The sequence below is a fragment of the Phalacrocorax aristotelis genome, chromosome 2, assembly GCF_949628215.1.
Source record: "Phalacrocorax aristotelis chromosome 2, bGulAri2.1, whole genome shotgun sequence".
Taxonomy (NCBI): domain Eukaryota; kingdom Metazoa; phylum Chordata; class Aves; order Suliformes; family Phalacrocoracidae; genus Phalacrocorax; species Phalacrocorax aristotelis.
In genome coordinates this window covers 71,896,074-71,912,291 of record NC_134277.1, presented here as the reverse complement: position 1 = coordinate 71,912,291, position 16,218 = coordinate 71,896,074, and the positions used below count along the sequence as shown (strand labels likewise).

Below are 16,218 nucleotides of genomic sequence, written 5' to 3'. Positions count from 1 at the left end.
TTCAGCAGTGACCTGCTGGATGCTGCCATCCCGTGCCAGCGAGGTTACCTCTTCCCACCCCTGCGAAACCTCCTCCCGCAATGCAACAAGCAGTACAGGAAGTTTCAGAGCAGTAATGGTTTCAGTGAGACCTACTGCTGGACTTGCAAGAGTCCAGCCTTGGGTGGTGTCCAGAAGGAACACGGACTACTCATCTTTCACATCCCTGCACCTGTTCCCATGCCAATTTTAGTTTCACCTGATGACATCCAGTTACCTCCCGAGGGTGGGTAAGTACCTCCTCCCTCAATACATGCTCATAGTGGAAAGGGGAGGGTAAGCCTGGCCTAGAAGTTTCACCCTGCCTCCCCTAAATAAAAATTCACCTCCCCTCAGTAGCTCTGAACACCTCAGGATGCCAAGGCCTGGACCAGCCCTACTGAAGCCAGCACCGACAGGGTCCCCGTCCGCACACGCTGCGCCTCCCATCCCGACAGAGCTTTCGCTCCCGAGCCCAGCACCGAGGAGCGGGCTAGCTCCTCACATACGCGCGGAAAGGCCACTAGTGGCCACCCGGCCCACCCGAAACCAGCCCGGGGGCTGGGAGAAGCCGTCCTGTCGGTGGACGGACGGCGGACCCCGGGGCTACCGGCCTAAGCCGGCAGTTCCCGCTGGGACCCCGGAGCCGCCGCCGACGGCGGGCAGGCGGGACGCCACCACGCACAGACACCACCTGCTCGGGACGCCCACCGGCCGCGCCAGGGAACCGGCCCCCTCCCCTCCGACACCGAGCGCGGCAGCCCACTCACCGCGGTGCCGGCCGGGCGGTGCCAGCCGGGCGGCCGCCCAACCGCCGCCGAGCCCCCGGCACGCCCGCCAACCGCCACCGGCCCGCTCTGCCGCGTCGCCAGGGCGACGGCGCGGGGCCGCGGTGGGTAGGAGGGACCTGCCGCTGGCCCCGCCCCTCCGCCCCTCCGCCCCTCGGCACGGGGCGCGGCAGGCGGGCGGGAGGGCCCGGCCAGGCGCGGGGGCACGCGGGTGTGCATGCACGGGTGCCTATGCATGGACGTGCCTGTGCGTGGCCGCGTGCATGGCCGCATACGCATGGGTGTGCGTGCGCACGTTGAGGACACGGACGCCTCTCAGCGTCCAAACGCTGCTCGGGAGGGTTTCCGGACCCTGCTGGGAGGCAGTGGGCGAACACCAGCGTGGGAAGCGGTGGCGAGCCAGAACTCTGTGAGGAAGGAAGTGCCGTCAGACGGGATCCGTGCCCGAAGGCGGGAGCCGCGTCACAGGTTTCCTGAAGGTGGCACCATAATACGCGAGATCGTCTTGAGAATGTCCGTCATTGTTAATGCTAATTATATGTTAAATAAAGCCTCCAGCTAACCCACCGCGTCCTTAGCATTTGTGCAAAAAATCCCATCTGTAATATTCATAGCTGTAGTGAAGTCTGAAGGGTTTTTTTTCCCCTAGAGTTTTTCTTTCATCATTTATTGCAAGCAATTTTTTAAAAATGCACATTGCTAATATTGATGCAGGGGAGAAACTTTGTATGTATTCTAAATATATATATATGTATTTCGAAAATACAGGTATTTGTATTATAAAAATAACCGTGAAGTTTCTCGGTCCTTTGTAACGTGCATTTCTCCAGTGTGTACAGAAGGCATGGTTAATAAAAACTGCGTATTTAGTGCCTGAGTCAGAGAGCAACTGTGGCAGCAAGTTTTCATTTTAAGCTTTAATGCTCAACATTAGTTTGAACTTCCTATTTTTTAATGTTTTTGAAACCAAGGGCAAGAAAAGGAGGAGATCTTTTCAACACGATAACTGCTAGTGGCACCGTGGAGGGAAAGGCAGAAATTTGTTTTAGAAGTTCAGATTCATATCTGCTGCTCTGCTTCACCAAGCTGGCAGCTCAGGCTTGCTGAGCACGAACGGGAGGCTGTCTTAATTATACCTCCCTCCCCCCCCATGCCTTATTAACTGGTGCCGTAACTTTGTGATGGTTTAAGCGTCGTTGACAGATGAATTGCTTCTGCCTCAAGTCAACTGGGTGGAACGGGGCTATGGGAATCGGTTTTCTGGAATCCAAAGGATTCGACCACTCACACATAGAATCCTGAAATGAAAGTACAAGTAAACAACATTATATTTTCTGAAACAGAATATGCCCATTTCCTTTATTGAAATAAAACATCAGAGGTGCCTCCCGGGTAAAGTGAAGTTCAAAGGTGAGACCTGGATGTGAGAAGGGAGAAGGGACCATCACCCAGGCGGGCAGAATTCAGGCAAAGAAGCAACAGGAGCTGATCATATGGAGCAAAGCATTTAGCCATGCGTTCACCTAGAAGGATGTGTTTGAATGCTATTGCATGCACAAGTTACATGCATGGAGGTACCTCTCCACCGGCAGTGGAAACGGTACAGCGGTTGCCCTGTGATGTCCCCTCCCTGCCCTCGTGTCCTTTCCTGTCCGTCTCTTTGGCTTAGCCTTGTCCCACGGCTGCCCTTCCTTCCCAGTGATGGGCTCCCTCCTCCTCCTCTGGTGCTGCCACCCGATTTCCACAGCTGTCCCTCTGGCTGCCTTCACTGGCAGGGCCATGGGGCTAACGTGAGGTTTCCCAGGCTCTTGCTGTGCTTGCATGCCCGAGTGTTACATGGCCTGTAAGACTGGTTTGTGAAACTCTAATCCCTTCTCCAAAGAGATTAGACAGTGGCAGGGAAGGAAGCTACAGCTGCTTTCATGCTTTTATCTGGGGACTCCCCAGAACAATGTTCTTGGTTGCTTCTGGGGCAGTTCTAGTCTAATTACAGTCACTTGTAAGATATCTGGCACAAGCAAGGGATCTGATGCTTAAATAATTTCAATATTATTTTTGCACAGCTGCAGCACCTAAGTCTAAATTCTGTTACAGGGACTTTGTGTCTGTCAATTGTTGGTACTTTCTGTAACACTTCCCGATGTTTCACATGCGTGAAGACAGAAAGGCTGTAGACAGAACTCGTCAGTGTTTACGTCAAACTGCAACATAGTGCGGAGTTGCAAGACAAGCACAGCAACCCAATCACTTAACACTTCATTTTGTCATAAAGATGTGAGAGAGGTGCTGTGCTGTGGTCTTGCTATGAACCAGGAAACTGAAGGAAAGGCAACAGACTGGAACAGACACCCAGGAGCTGCATGACGTTTGTGAGCCTTGTGGAAGGACCTCCAAGAACATCCTCATGCACCTGCTTCCCTGCTCGTTTTACACACCACCACGAGCAGACCCACTGCTAATTTTCTGTTGAAAGAACCCTCGTTGGTTGTGGTCCATAAAGGTGTCGATGCTTTGCTCAAATGCTAACCTAAGTACCAGAAACGGGCTTCTCCTAAACACCATCACAAGAAGTGACAGCATGCATGTTGAAGCTAATAGGGGTTGGGTAAACTTCATTTTGTTTGCGTTTCTTTGAATGAGTTTGAGTCAAATGAACAATGTTTCTGTGTGATACTTAGTCACACCTGTATCATCCCACTGATCCTCGTGCTGCATATGGACCCTCGCGAGCCCACGGAGGTGACGTGTTGAAATGCGTTCTCAGTTTTGCACAATCCCAACTGTAGCACTACCTAAACAGTAACTGGTTTGCCCTTGCTTTGCTTGTGAGTGACAGACAGTTACTTACTTTACGCAGCTAGAACACCAAAGGCAGTTATCTATCCAGACATGGGACACCGCCATACACAGGTCTCATTACTTCGCAGGCAGGGGGGTTTTAAGAGGCCTGACCTAACTTTTCACTCTGCATGTTGGGAGGAACTACTCCAACATTGGAGGTACCCATTTGTTGCTGTACGCTTCTACGGGAGAACTTATCTTGGGCCGCATCTCCGGGACACAGGGCTCTACCCACCCTGGGGACAGTGATGCACAGACATCAATATGATGGATACAAAATGTCCGTTTATTTAGCTGCGTCACACGTTTATATAGCTCTTGCGCTTCCTGTTCCTGCCACTCCTATGGGGAGGAGTCTATCTTTCCGTCACATCCCGTGATCTTCCGGTCGCCGATCCCTGTCTATTCCCCTACACCCATTCTTCCCTTTTTATCTGCATGTGACTCCTACTGATAAGGGTGGGAATGACATGAATTTTCCCAAGTGTGTAATTCATCTCTTCAGAAGGCCTCCTGCAACTCTCAAAATGCATTGTGCATCCTGCTAAATGGTCTCTCTCAAGAAGCGTGATCCACTTTTGTAAATGGGAAGAGCTCGGTTGTATTAGACAACTTCCCCCCGAAAGACACAAAGAAACCCCCTAGAAATCCAGAAATAAAACCCCAGAAAACCCCCAGAAAAAAACCTCCAGGCTCAGAGATCATATTCTGCTCTGTTACACCATCAGTGTCTATAGAGTAGCTCTGGTTTCCACCCTAGACCTTGGAGGAAAACTTGCCCCTGCCTTTAAAGATGGTAGGCTGTACCCCAAGCAAGGGCATCAACTACTGCAAGCTCAGTAGGTGCAAAACAGTCAAGTTTCTGCACGCCTAGTATGCAGCATTTAGTGTATTTGAAAAGGCCAGAGGTAACCTGCTTTTGGAAGAGGAGCAAGTGCTAAACAAATTGCTCAGACTCCCACTGGAGGGCTCTGGCAGAACTGGCTGGACACAGATGGCCACAGCATGGACCAGCATGCCAGGCACTGTTGTCCCAGCAGGAGGAGATGGGATCATGGAATGATGCCCACGTGTAGGTGCACCCATCAGATGTGGAACATACGGCTGCATCTGGTGGGTACAAGGCTGAAGAACACTGCCAAGCAGCCTCTTGTCTCTGGGAGGGATCCATTCAACACCTGGGCTTTTAAACTTTGCCACTAAAAGGCTGCTGCTCTGGTTAAAGGGCAGCCTCAGCATGGGGACAGATGGTACTTTGCCTCAGTAGGACCCTTGTAGTCTATATGAAGCCGGAGCCACAGGTGGCCAAGGGTTGAAAGCGGCTTTTCCCCCCCCTCCCTCTGTGACTTTGCCATAACAACTGGAATTTGTTAGATGAAGATGTCTGCTGCAGTGCAGGATGCGGGCTGGCGAGGGGCTCCTCTCATGTGCTTGAGGCAGGACCAGAAACTACGCTTGAAGGGGACAATTAATGGAAGAGAAGCTGCTTATTCAGGGACTGAAGAGAGCGCATCTTTCTTCAGGGTGCTGTTTTGCTTGAGAAACATGCTTTTAAAGTCAATCCTGCAGCTAGATGAACCCACACAGAGGCTTTCAATTTCACTTTTCTGTTACAGAAGCTCACGTTGCCTTTAAATTTATATATTTTTGAGGGAAAACTATGTACAGCACTAGACTTTATCTATCTGGTCTTTTATCTGAAAAAGGTAACATACAGATATCTTGTCCCAGACGCTTGTGCATGAAGGGGAGCAAAGTGAAGAAAGACTGCAAGAACCTTTGGAGTGGTTTTATTTGTTCTAGCGCTACAGATGATGTGGTGAGGTAATTGCTACTGTAGCTTTTTACTGTGCTTAAACAGCTGTCATGTTTATTAGACTAAGCCCACACCCAAAAAGTAGCATCTTAGCACAATTAGCTGCATATTCTTAACCGATGCGCAAAGTTCTGCATACAAGGCTGTGTTTAAGAGCATGGCATAATGATTTAAGCATACAGCTACAACGACAAGTTTTATACTAGTAAAGTTAACAGCACAAAACCCCACAGCTTGTCTTAATGTTTTAATACACTTGAAGCTTGAGTTGTGGTTGTTTAACTCCTCTAAAATCGATATAAAATGGAGCAACTTACAGCTTTACAGATTTTTGTAGCGATTTTGTTTGGCTTTATTCCCCTCCAGTATGTTTCTTTTAAACTTAGAAGACTGTAAATCTTGATTTTTATTCTACACTCCAGATGCCTCAGTATGATTTGGAGTACAGATGAGAAATCTCCATTCTGTAAGCAGGTGTAGTGTTCTATATTCCCAAACTCTAAAATTTTGTATCAGTCTTTCTGGGCAGTAACTTGGTGGCGTGGGTTGTTTTTTTTTTTTTTTTTTTTTTTTTTTTTTTTTTAAAGTTAGTATATGAGACAATTATCAAACTGATATTGCTCACCGGAATCAGTTCTTGTCAGTAATTTCAAATACCTGGTAGAAGGATTGCCATGCAAGTTTAACAAGAGCCAAGTGAGGTATACAGCAAATACCCTAAAAGACAAACTAAGCTTGCTGCAGATGCAGATTAATTTAGTTTTGTTGTAAATTCCAGCTTCACACAGCTTGAATGTTTAAAATGCTGAACAATCCACTACTGAAACACGATGCTGTTAGCTAAATTCCTGTGGGGCTCAATTTCACATACCAGAATATACGCATTGTTTCCAGAAAACTGCAAAAAAAAGAAAATAAACTACACCAGAAATAATAATATGGTGTTTGTACACCATGCTTTGCAAGTAATATTTGTTTAGCGGTTTGATGATAGCATTACAAGGTTCTGTATGTCGAAGCCAACTAGCCAGCTGCTCATACTAGTTTAAGTGGTGCTCCGTTTTTAACCACCATTTCATGTTTATTGAAAGGGTACAGTTGCATACCGTTACTCAAAGAATAGCAAAAATATACAAAACCCAGATTTTTTTTCTGAAATATTTAAATGTCTAGAAAGTTAAAGATACTTGGTAACTTACTACTACTAATACATTCTGTCACCCTGACCAATCCCCTGTGCCTACATAGCTCCCTTGCTCAGCATGCGTGGTCTGGGTACAGGTTCCATTCCCCGGTACTAGGCAGCTTTCAAAGCACCCAAGTTTTAAACCAGTAGTGCTCCTCCACTCCTCCTCCTTCCTGGACTACTGAGGAATTAGTTCAATTCACTAAGAATCTGGAGATGCAAGTCCTTATGTTTTCTTTGTTTAGCTCAGGGTGTCTGGAAATGGTTTTGACCTCTCAGTTTGTTGGCTGCTTCATTTCCAGAACAGTGCTGTCATAGGGAGTTATGACTGCAGAGAGAAAAATGACTAGGAGAAGTCCCTTGGAAGAAGGAGAAAGATCTAACGGAGATGCAGAGCAGAAAGGCAACCAGAGAAGGTGCATTCAGCACTAACCTTTATTGCTAAGCAGCTAGGGTGTTGCAGTTTTAGACAGGAGGAATTGTATTTGTGGGTAAAGTGAGTTTCTGCAGGAATACCTGCACAGTATTGATTTGACCAGCTTGCAGAAAAAAAGCGGTTTCACTGCAAATGGTTTTCAGGACCACACATGCAACCCTGACACCCACACGATGCCGGGCGTGCTTGGTGGGGGTCACCCCAGCCTTCTTGCCTCCAGGTTGAGTATTGCAGGGTGTTGGTTCCTGGTGGTGGTGGGTCTGTGCCTGGGCTTTCCCGCTTGCACAGAAAGGCTGGACAGTCTGTACTCTTGACTCAGGGGATCAAAAAGCAACATCAAGTTAGTGTGTAGGTTTTTCATCTCTCATTTCAGAGAAACCTAGCTGGTCTTTCCATTCATCAGATGGATCATGGCAGGTGAACAGACCATTCGTGTGAATTATTCAGCAAACTGCCTCGCTGTAATTTCTTTCCCTTCTTTCATTTTCTGTAATTTTTTTCAGTTGACCATAATCTATAGCCACCTTCCTTCATCCTTTTTTCCATTACCTGGTAAGCATTTTCTTTTTTAAAGGTGGAGCATTTCCTCTCAAAGCTGGAGGTGTCTGGCAGTTGTGGCTACAGGTGGATCTCATCCCCTGCCCGAGGAGGCTGTTGACTTCCAGGGGTGCTGTGCCTCCACGCTGCCTTCGCCCCGGCATGTTTGGGCTCAGCTCCCTGGGCCGTTTTAGAGATTAGGTGGGGCTGTTTTGAGATTTTGTGCAAAACACGCTTCACTCAGCACAGTTCCAGAAAGGCATTTTTGGGGGATAAGCTGTTGTGATGTACTGCTTCCTCATCTCTCCTCAAATCCCACTAACCACTGGGTTTAGCATGCACACGGTCAGCACAAGAATATATTATCCCATTTGCCTGTATGCACCATTTAGGCAACCTTTAGTCAATATTCAGCACTCTCAAACCTTAAGGTCTGTCCTTCGTGCTCAGCATAGCTGTTCCCCAGCGGTGGCCCATACCGATAGGTCTCCATGCTCTCAACTGGTTCTGACTTTGTGGGGAGTGGGTCATGCTGGTAGAGCAATGCTGACTTTATCATCCCAAAGTCTTCCTGAATCTTCATTCCTGAATAGATAGCACCTGAGACGTTTTCTGCCACATGGGTGTAGCTCTGAAGATTTTTCATATCGCAGAGGTTGTCACTGTATTTCAGCGCAGATGGCTTGTAGGCCTGGTAGGACACCTTGGTGGTGGTTGTGATGACGGTTTGCAACGGCGGGGCTATGGGAGAAGGGCTGGGACCATACCTGCAGGGGTAGTCCCCACCGTAGTAAGGGTGGTTAGCACTCGTTTGCATCTGTCCATAGTCACTCCGGTCTCCGCTGCCAGTTTTCCCCCAAGGTGCTTTCAGTCCATAATGTCTGCCAGGGTTATCGAAGCTCTTATCATGGGTGGTCACAGCATTGTAGTGAGATCCATTCAAACCAAGGGGGTCAGCATCGATGGCAGGACTTGTCAGATCTTTGTAAAATGCTGGGTAAGGGTTGGAGCTTATAAAGGTGGGAACTCCAAACTCATAGCTGCATGGCCTGGGCATGTAGATCCTTGGATTGGGGCACTTTGGGTATGGCGATAGCTGGTCCTCTTGGAAGCTGGCTGAGTCGTAAGGTGCTTTGTAGAGGTCAGCGTTTTGCAGTGAAGGGTACGACTGGGCTGAAATCGAAAAATTGGTGTCTGTGATGATACCAACCCTTTCTGGGCCATCCATGCAGGGCAGATTCTGTAGGTTATTGGCATAACCACCGCTGTCGTGGTACCTTCCTGCCTGACAAGGACAAGTAGATCTTTGAGATTTGGGAATCGATACTGCCCGCAGACATGTATATGTCCCAACACTTGCTCTGTTGCTCACTTCAGCCCCAAATGAACAGATGTAGTGTGGTGTCAAGCTTTGTTTTGCCCTGGGATCCCTAGTATATGCTCATGACACCTTTTTAATTGCCTAAAAAAATCTTGACTTACCTCTGGGTTGAGAGGTCTCTTTTTCTGGGAATGGTGAGAGAAGGACATTTGTTTCTTAATTGCACTTCGTCTTGCCTCTGCCTCCAGTTTGCTCTCTGGCCTGGGGTGGTCGTGGACTCCTTTAGCCTAAATTAGGTTTAACAAAGAATTAGATGTGAGGTGGAAGGGGATAAGAAGAAAAAATGCAGGAGTAGGAGAGGTAGCCACAGCATGGTCTGTTGTTTGGCACGAGAGAACAGGGAGGAGAAACTAAAACAGTGAGGGATTAAATTTAAAAATGAATAAAATAAATCATGATTTGCAGGTAGCTAGAAGGAAAAAAGCAAGGGAGAAGTCAGCGACAACTGCAGAGGTGCAAGGCTGGATGATGAAGGAGCAAAGGTGTAACCTATGTTACTTTCAGGAGTAGCTGATTAAAACCAAAGATAAAAAAAAGATTTTAAGTTTAGTTTGGTTCATTTTCTGCAGTCCAGGATCTCGGTTCTTGTTTGTAACAGCCACCACTAAAAACAGCATAAATAGGCATTAAAGCGGTTTCACACTACCAGATAACAAATATTCTCTACTCTGAAACCAGTGAACACCTTCCTGAAGAGGACTGAAAAGTATACCCTGGAAAGCCATCCAAAGATGCTCTGCTAGCAAAACACATGTGGATATGCAGATCTATGCATCCAAAGCTATACTGGTATATAATAAAATTATATATTCCACATGTCCCTACACATTACATTTCCCTAAATGGACCTCCCTAATACAAAGTAGGAAACTTAAAATTGCTTTTAAAATGCTGTCCTTTCTCAAGTAAAAATTAACTTCTAAGCAAGGATTTATTTACTATTTTGATGGTAAAAATCCTCAGTTTTTGCATGTCTGTTATATCTGAATACTACTAGTACTACTACTAATAAAAAAAAAAAACAGGTGAGAATTTGGGAATGTGGCCATTTTATTTCCATTTACTGACTGGAGAACAGAATTCACTGCAGTGTGGGTCAGGGGGAAATCATCCAGCAGAGAATATAATCTCATAGAACAGAAGCTTTTTGTGATTCTTTTTGTCCTAATGTGCTGAAAAAGAACAAATCCTCATGCAAGTTCAAATTTTAGCTTTCTAAATTTTCTTTTTTTCTGGCAAGTTTTTAAATTATCTTAAAATTCAATTGTTATTGTCACATGAAATAGAATTTTCACGTTTCGCTTGTGCAATTTAAGTAAGGCTTTCCTTTCCCCATTTATTTATTTTAACAGGAAATAAATATTAGGTCCTTGGTGAGATTCAGTTGCCAGACATGCCAGGGTGCAGGACAACCTTTGTGTTTATATTTGTGTACTGTAAACCCAAGAATTTTAGACACCTATAACGAAGTTATAGTTAAAATTGAATATATTTAACCCTCAAGTACTGCTTTTAGAAAGATACTTAAGTATTATTATTTTATTTGTTCTTGCCATGTTTGTACTACAGAGGAATTCAGTCATGGACCTCAACTCCACCGGGCTCACCATGCTCAGTGTTAGACCAAAAAAAAAAAAAAAAACCACCACAAAAAAAGAAAGAGGAAAAAAAGGGGATGCGGAAGAAATATCTCTCTATATACGTATAGATATAATTTATATATATATAGATATAATTGATGTGTGTTTGTGCACATGTGTATGCATGCTTTTTACCTGGAAAAATATTGCTTTACCATCGAGCCTCCAGAAGTTAGTGACCGGATAGCCACTGTGTCCTCGGCAAGGAATCAGCTCAAGGGCTGAGTTACAGTTCGGGCAGGCTTTCTCTGCGAATAGAGAAAAAGAAACTACTGAAGACACTGCTTAAAGATGATGGTGTCACCTGAGAGTAAACAGAGCTCAAGAGCAGCCTCCACCGAAATTCAGATTAAAATACGGTATTCAAGGAAATGCAATGTAGACTACCAAGTGTAAACTAACGGTATGGACTAGCGCTGTATACTTGATATAAATGCTAATGGGTAAAAGGATTGCAGATCCATTTCCCCCAAAGTATTTACAGACCGACAGACATTGATGAAACGTAGAACTAAATATATTCATCACACTCTTTGCAGTGGGTGATCCCAGTTTAGAAATCAAGCCTGCTGAAAGAAGCCGGGTCCCTCGGGCACCCTGCCTCTCTTCGGATGCCCCTCACTTTGCTGCTTCTGCCGAGCCTTGTCACAGATGGCGGGGCGAAGCTGCAGCCTGGCTCCGCCGGGCAGCGCGCAGCTCCTGGCGCACACCACCACCCCCAGGCAGGACTTCTTGAGGATCTGGCAGTTGTGGTTGTTGGTGTTGCGCATGGCCCAGCCGCTGAGGTGTCTCTGCGCGTTCTTCTCCTCGCTGGAGTAGATGAGCCGCACGTAGCCGTCGGGCCATTCCTGGAAGGCATCGAAGTGCTTGGGCTCCTGCGGCAGGGCAAGCGGGTTGAGAGAGCAAGGCAGCGAGGAGGAGAGCAAGACAATATTAGCGGGATACCACAACCTGAGGGTTTTGCCCTGTTAAAAAAAATACATAATGGGAAAAAAGGCCTTTTTCTATGACCACCCAAGCAGCAGTAAAAAAAAAAAATTATTGAAAGACTAGCTTATTCAGAAATGCTCTATTAAAGGGAAAAGGCAGTCTGAGCTTCCACATTTCAAGAGAAAGTCAGGATCCTTCCTCTTTTGCATCATGATCTGTAATAACATGGTCTGTCACCACAGATGCCTCTTTGCAGTGAGGTTACCCAGCTGCAAAAGGTCAGCCTTGTTACCAGAACTGAATGAGTGGTCTACCAGATGTGCCCAGACAGGAGAGAAGCTGCCCCACTCACACTTGCTATGAGGTTCTCCTCATCATGGGTTTGTGCACCTGCAGGCTGGAAACTAGAAATTTTAACTAAGGAATGGCTTCTTAAAGTGCACCTATTGTAAGTTGAATAAGGCTTCTACCAAGTAATAAGGAAAACTGCCATTCCAAAGATACTTCTAATGTATATATAGTAGTTTGGAGAAAGAATATTGCAATTTGTGATGTCGTTGGCTTTCTGGAGTTCCTTACCAAATGTAATTACCAGGGCAGTTAAAGAATCACTAAGATTTTAAACTCCAAATATTTATGGTGCAAGTAAAGAGTTCCTGCAACACTCGTTTAACTTACATATGTACCACACGTGAGCAATCCCAGTGAACGCAGCTAAGCTACCTGCATTTACAGCATTAAGCCATTCTACGATTGCATGGACTCCCTACAATTCAATAGGCTCCAAGATGAAAAAAAGTTGTGAATTAACAATGCATTTAGACCTCACAACTAGAAAGAAGCAGAGTGCTCATCGACAATAAAATGCCACACCAACAAATTGATTAAATACTTAGGTAGCTTGAATTATAGTAGTGGAAAATAGTCGATCCACGCTTCTTTTCAACATTTCTTTAAGTGGGGAATGAGGGAGAAGGAAACTGGCCAAACAGTGGAGCTGAAGATTGTTTTAGGAGTCCATACACAACTGGCCAAAGCTGCGTATCAAATCCATATTGTTATTACAGGCCATTTTGTAAGGGCTGTTGCAGCCCATCCGCACCCACGTAATTACATATAAAAAGGTGCGGGAAAAGTAAACCAGCCATAAAACGAAGCTTTGCTCAGAGGGGACGTTTTCCCCTTGGCCCCCCCACCCTCGCGTTACAGCCCAGCCGGCGGAGGGTTTTCTGCTGTGTCGTGTGTCCGTCCGTGTGTCGTCCCCGTCCCCCCACGCCCCGTACCTGCGGCAGTTTGGGGTCGTTGATGTCCCAGGTGAGCTTCATGTCGGGGGGCAGCGGCGGGCGGCGGCTCCCGCTTTTTTATGCGCTCGTGGCGCCCCCGGGGAGGGGGAGGGGGGCCCCGGCCGTCCCCGCAGGCGGGGCAGCAGCGCCCTGTGTGTCCCCCCACCCCGGGGTGGGCAGGGTCTGCTCCCCCTCCGCCCCCCAAGCGGGCTCCGCTGCGGTTGCGGGGGGGGGGGGGGGGGGGGGGCAGCCGAGGGGATCTTGCTCGGATCCCCCCAAGCACCGGGGGCCGTGACCCCCACAGATTTGAGCGGGGTCTGGAAGGCTGACCCGGCTGGTCCCCGGGCGCCGCTCCGCTTGCATTTCGGCTTGAGAAGCCCCCGGAAGGGGCTAAAGGGGGCCGTGGGGCCAACCTGCGCTTCCTTAAATGCACGCGCACACCTGCTCTTTCGATTTTAACAAATTAAGAGTGATTAAGCATGTTCTCCCTTCACGCCGTGCTCTGTGACGCTAGGTTTAAAACGCAAAAACCAGGGTCAGTGCCGTCTTATTGATCAGCATGTTTTAACTTATTAGGAAGTTACAGGTAGCATTTTTCACTTTATTCTTTTAGGAAGAAGTAGCCGATGAGGATTTTTTTTTTTTTGGGGGGGGAGGGGGGAGTTTACTCTTAGCTCTCAGAAACAGAGAGAAAAAAAGTAAAGTATGTATAATACTATGGAGACTGAATCTTTGAACAGTTAGTGCTGCTATAATCCTTTAAGTGATCCCACCTGTTCTGACCAATTTTTGCATTTGCTTCCATCCCCTTCTGGCCCACCTCTAAAAACTTACTAAACTTACACTTAGTTTTGCAAAATAAAAACCAGCCTCTAGCAGAAAACACTGGCTGTGGTTCCCCTGACAGAGAGCTGCCCCACTGGGGTGTTGCACTCCTCTTTCCTACCCATCAGCTGGGATGGGGTTTTAAACCCCATCACCTGGATGCAGAGGGGCCCTTCTGAGCTGCTGCACAGGTGCAGCTTTTTAGTGTGAAAACCAGCTTCTAGCTTCCCCCCCACCCCTTTTTTTTTTTTTTTTTTTTTTTTTTTTTCTCTCCTCCTTTCTGTTTTGTTTCCTCTCTATTGGGTTTGCTGAGGAGAGGAGAGTGTTTGGAGCTGTGGGAAGTGCTCTGGTAGTGTCTCTCCTCTGCCCCAAACACAGGCTTATCCAAAGGTAAAGACTGTGATTGTGTAAGGGTTGTTGGGAAGGGAGTGAAGCAGCCCCAGCATTTTCTACTTCCCCCCCACCTGTTTCCTGGAGCTGCATATTGGAGCCCCCTGTGCCATGGCCCAGGTAAGAGCTGCTGTCTGGGGGGGCATGGAGGGATAGGATGCCCTGTGTGATCCCATGGGAGCCCTGCTACAGGTTCTCCTGGTTGCAGCTTTGGTAAACCTCCAGTTTGGAAGTGTGGGGTGGTTTTGAAACTTTCCTTAGGAAATAAGGAAGGAAAAATGGCCTTTTGGGAGAGAGGGTGAGTCTTTATCTTCTGGGCAGAAAAAGTGGTTTTATTCTGTATTTTTCTTTTCCTTTTTAAAGGAAGAAAGAAGTGAAGAATGGAATAGAGAGGTGAACAGCAACATGGCAGCCAGAGGAGAAGACTATGTAAATATCTTTTAAATGTATCCTTAGTTTTATCTTACAAATAGTTGTATGTATACTTAAAGGTGCATTCTTAAGTGGATATGGCATGACCTACAATTTTTAGTAATTTAATGTAATGGGGGAAGTGCAGCAGAGCCCATAATCTTTTCTTTAGTAAGTGGGAAGAAATGATTGTAATAGTTGCAGGACACGGTAAGAATTACAAATTGAGTGCACTGAAGGAGTTGCTTATTTCCTTATTCAGCATCCTTTAAGATTACTCAGTTTTGAAAGTCCTGTCTCTGTTGGAGATTAAGACTGATGTTTCACCTTTAGATGTAACAGTAAAATGGAAATAAACAAGCAGAGTAAAACCAAATAAACAAAAAGCCTACAACTTTTAAAATAGCATCACAAGTATTTTCTCAAATCAGTGCTGTATCAATTCAAATGCCTCCTTATTTTAATCACTAGTTGTTTGCTTCCTTTCCCTCCACAGCTCAAATCGCTTCTCACTGATGCTTTTGAGGGGAAGGGATTTCAGAAAATAAGTGGAGTGCTTGAGGAGAGAGAAATAGAGCCTCTCCAGAAATACGACGAATCTCTCTTCGGTCAGCTAGACAAAGCACTGAGAAAGGTGAGTACCATAAATAATCTTAACCATCTTAGCACCCAGCTCTGTGTGTATCGGACTAATAAAGCACGGTGCTCTGTGTTGCTGTAGGAACTGGACAAGAATGAATTCCTGAATGTTTCGCTGCTGCTAAAATGTATACAGCTCTACTTAAAAAATGATCTTCAAGAAGGGAGGAGTTTGTTTATTGAGCAAGGACTGGTAGAAAAGATGAGTATAATACCATATACAAGTTACTGATGTGATTTAAGGTTGCTCGCATGAGGAAAAGAATCTAGAGGATGGCTTGTTGTCCACACAGGAAAAAAAATATGGGTTTTAGTATATTGCATGAGCTGAGTGGGGAAAAATACTTACTTTCATTGCATTACTTTCAGTACAGCAGCTAACATCACAGCCTCACCTTATCGTGAGTTAATGGGTTTGTGTTTTTTTTTTTTTAAAGCTGACAGTGGAAGGAGAGGATGAGTTTCAATGAGCCCCATCTGTGAAATGATATAGAATTTCTAAATACATTTTAAGTGCTCCAGCAAAATACAATTTTAGGAATAGAATTGATGAGAAGTTTGTGCTTTTATATTTTTGGAAACTGACATACTCTTTATGAAGGTCCCTTTTTAGATACATAGTAGACCAGATGCATTCAATCTGAAATTGTATCTTATCTTCTAATGGCACAATACCGATTTCAGCTGGTAATACTGGTAGTAGCAGAAATGCACTTGTGCCTCAGAGGAGTAATACCTGGATCTAATGTAGCTGGGAAGGAACAGTTAACACTTGCTCTCTGTTAGCAGAGTTGTACCAAGGAGTCCTCAGTCCAGAACATTATAATCCTGCTGTGTAATCATGCTTTTCAGGGATACAGTTGCTCAAAATTCTGTATGAAGATATTATTAACGAAACTTCAATAATCTGTGCTCCGTACCTCCAGTGAAGCATAGATTTCTAGTTAGCCATAGGTGTGTGATGCTATGCAATATGTTTAATAACATAAAGCATTAAAATAATTACTTTGATAAAGCTTGATGGATTTTAAAATAATACTGCACTGTGAACTGAAGTCCTCTGGAAACTTCCATAGGAGTTACGATGCTACTAACAC

General features: G+C 45.9%; 2 protein-coding genes across 5 annotated transcripts in view; both read right to left on the bottom strand.

Annotated features, from left to right (window-relative positions):
• The window catches only part of MAK (male germ cell associated kinase), a 31,967-nt gene extending 31,046 nt beyond the window's left edge, over positions 1-921 (bottom strand). For all 4 annotated transcript variants that reach the window (XR_012659058.1, XM_075084062.1, XM_075084065.1 and 1 more), the window contains exon 1: positions 789-921. The gene's annotated coding sequence lies outside the window, so the exon portion shown is untranslated. The remainder of the gene's footprint in view (positions 1-788) is intronic.
• A 7,013-nt stretch (positions 922-7,934) lies between these two features.
• Positions 7,935-12,898, bottom strand: GCM2 (glial cells missing transcription factor 2). Its single transcript, XM_075086146.1, has 5 exons — positions 12,857-12,898; positions 11,266-11,518; positions 10,779-10,891; positions 9,105-9,230; positions 7,935-8,907 (listed from the first exon to the last, which is right to left on the bottom strand). The coding sequence occupies exons 1-5, from the start codon at positions 12,896-12,898 to the stop codon at positions 8,026-8,028; spliced, it is 1,416 nt and encodes a 471-aa protein (XP_074942247.1). The 3' UTR covers positions 7,935-8,025.
• Between the last annotated feature and the right edge of the window lie 3,320 nt (positions 12,899-16,218).

Coding starts and splice junctions, on each gene's coding strand:
- GCM2 (XM_075086146.1), bottom strand. CDS start 12,898: ATGAAGCTCACCTGGGACATCAACGACCCCAAACTGCCGCAG. Junction 9,231..10,778: donor GTAAAGCAATATTTTTCCAG/GTAAAAAGCATG, acceptor AACCTAATTTAG/GCTAAAGGAGTCCACGACCA. Junction 8,908..9,104: donor AGAGACCTCTCAACCCAGAG/GTAAGTCAAGAT, acceptor TGTCCTTGTCAG/GCAGGAAGGTACCACGACAG.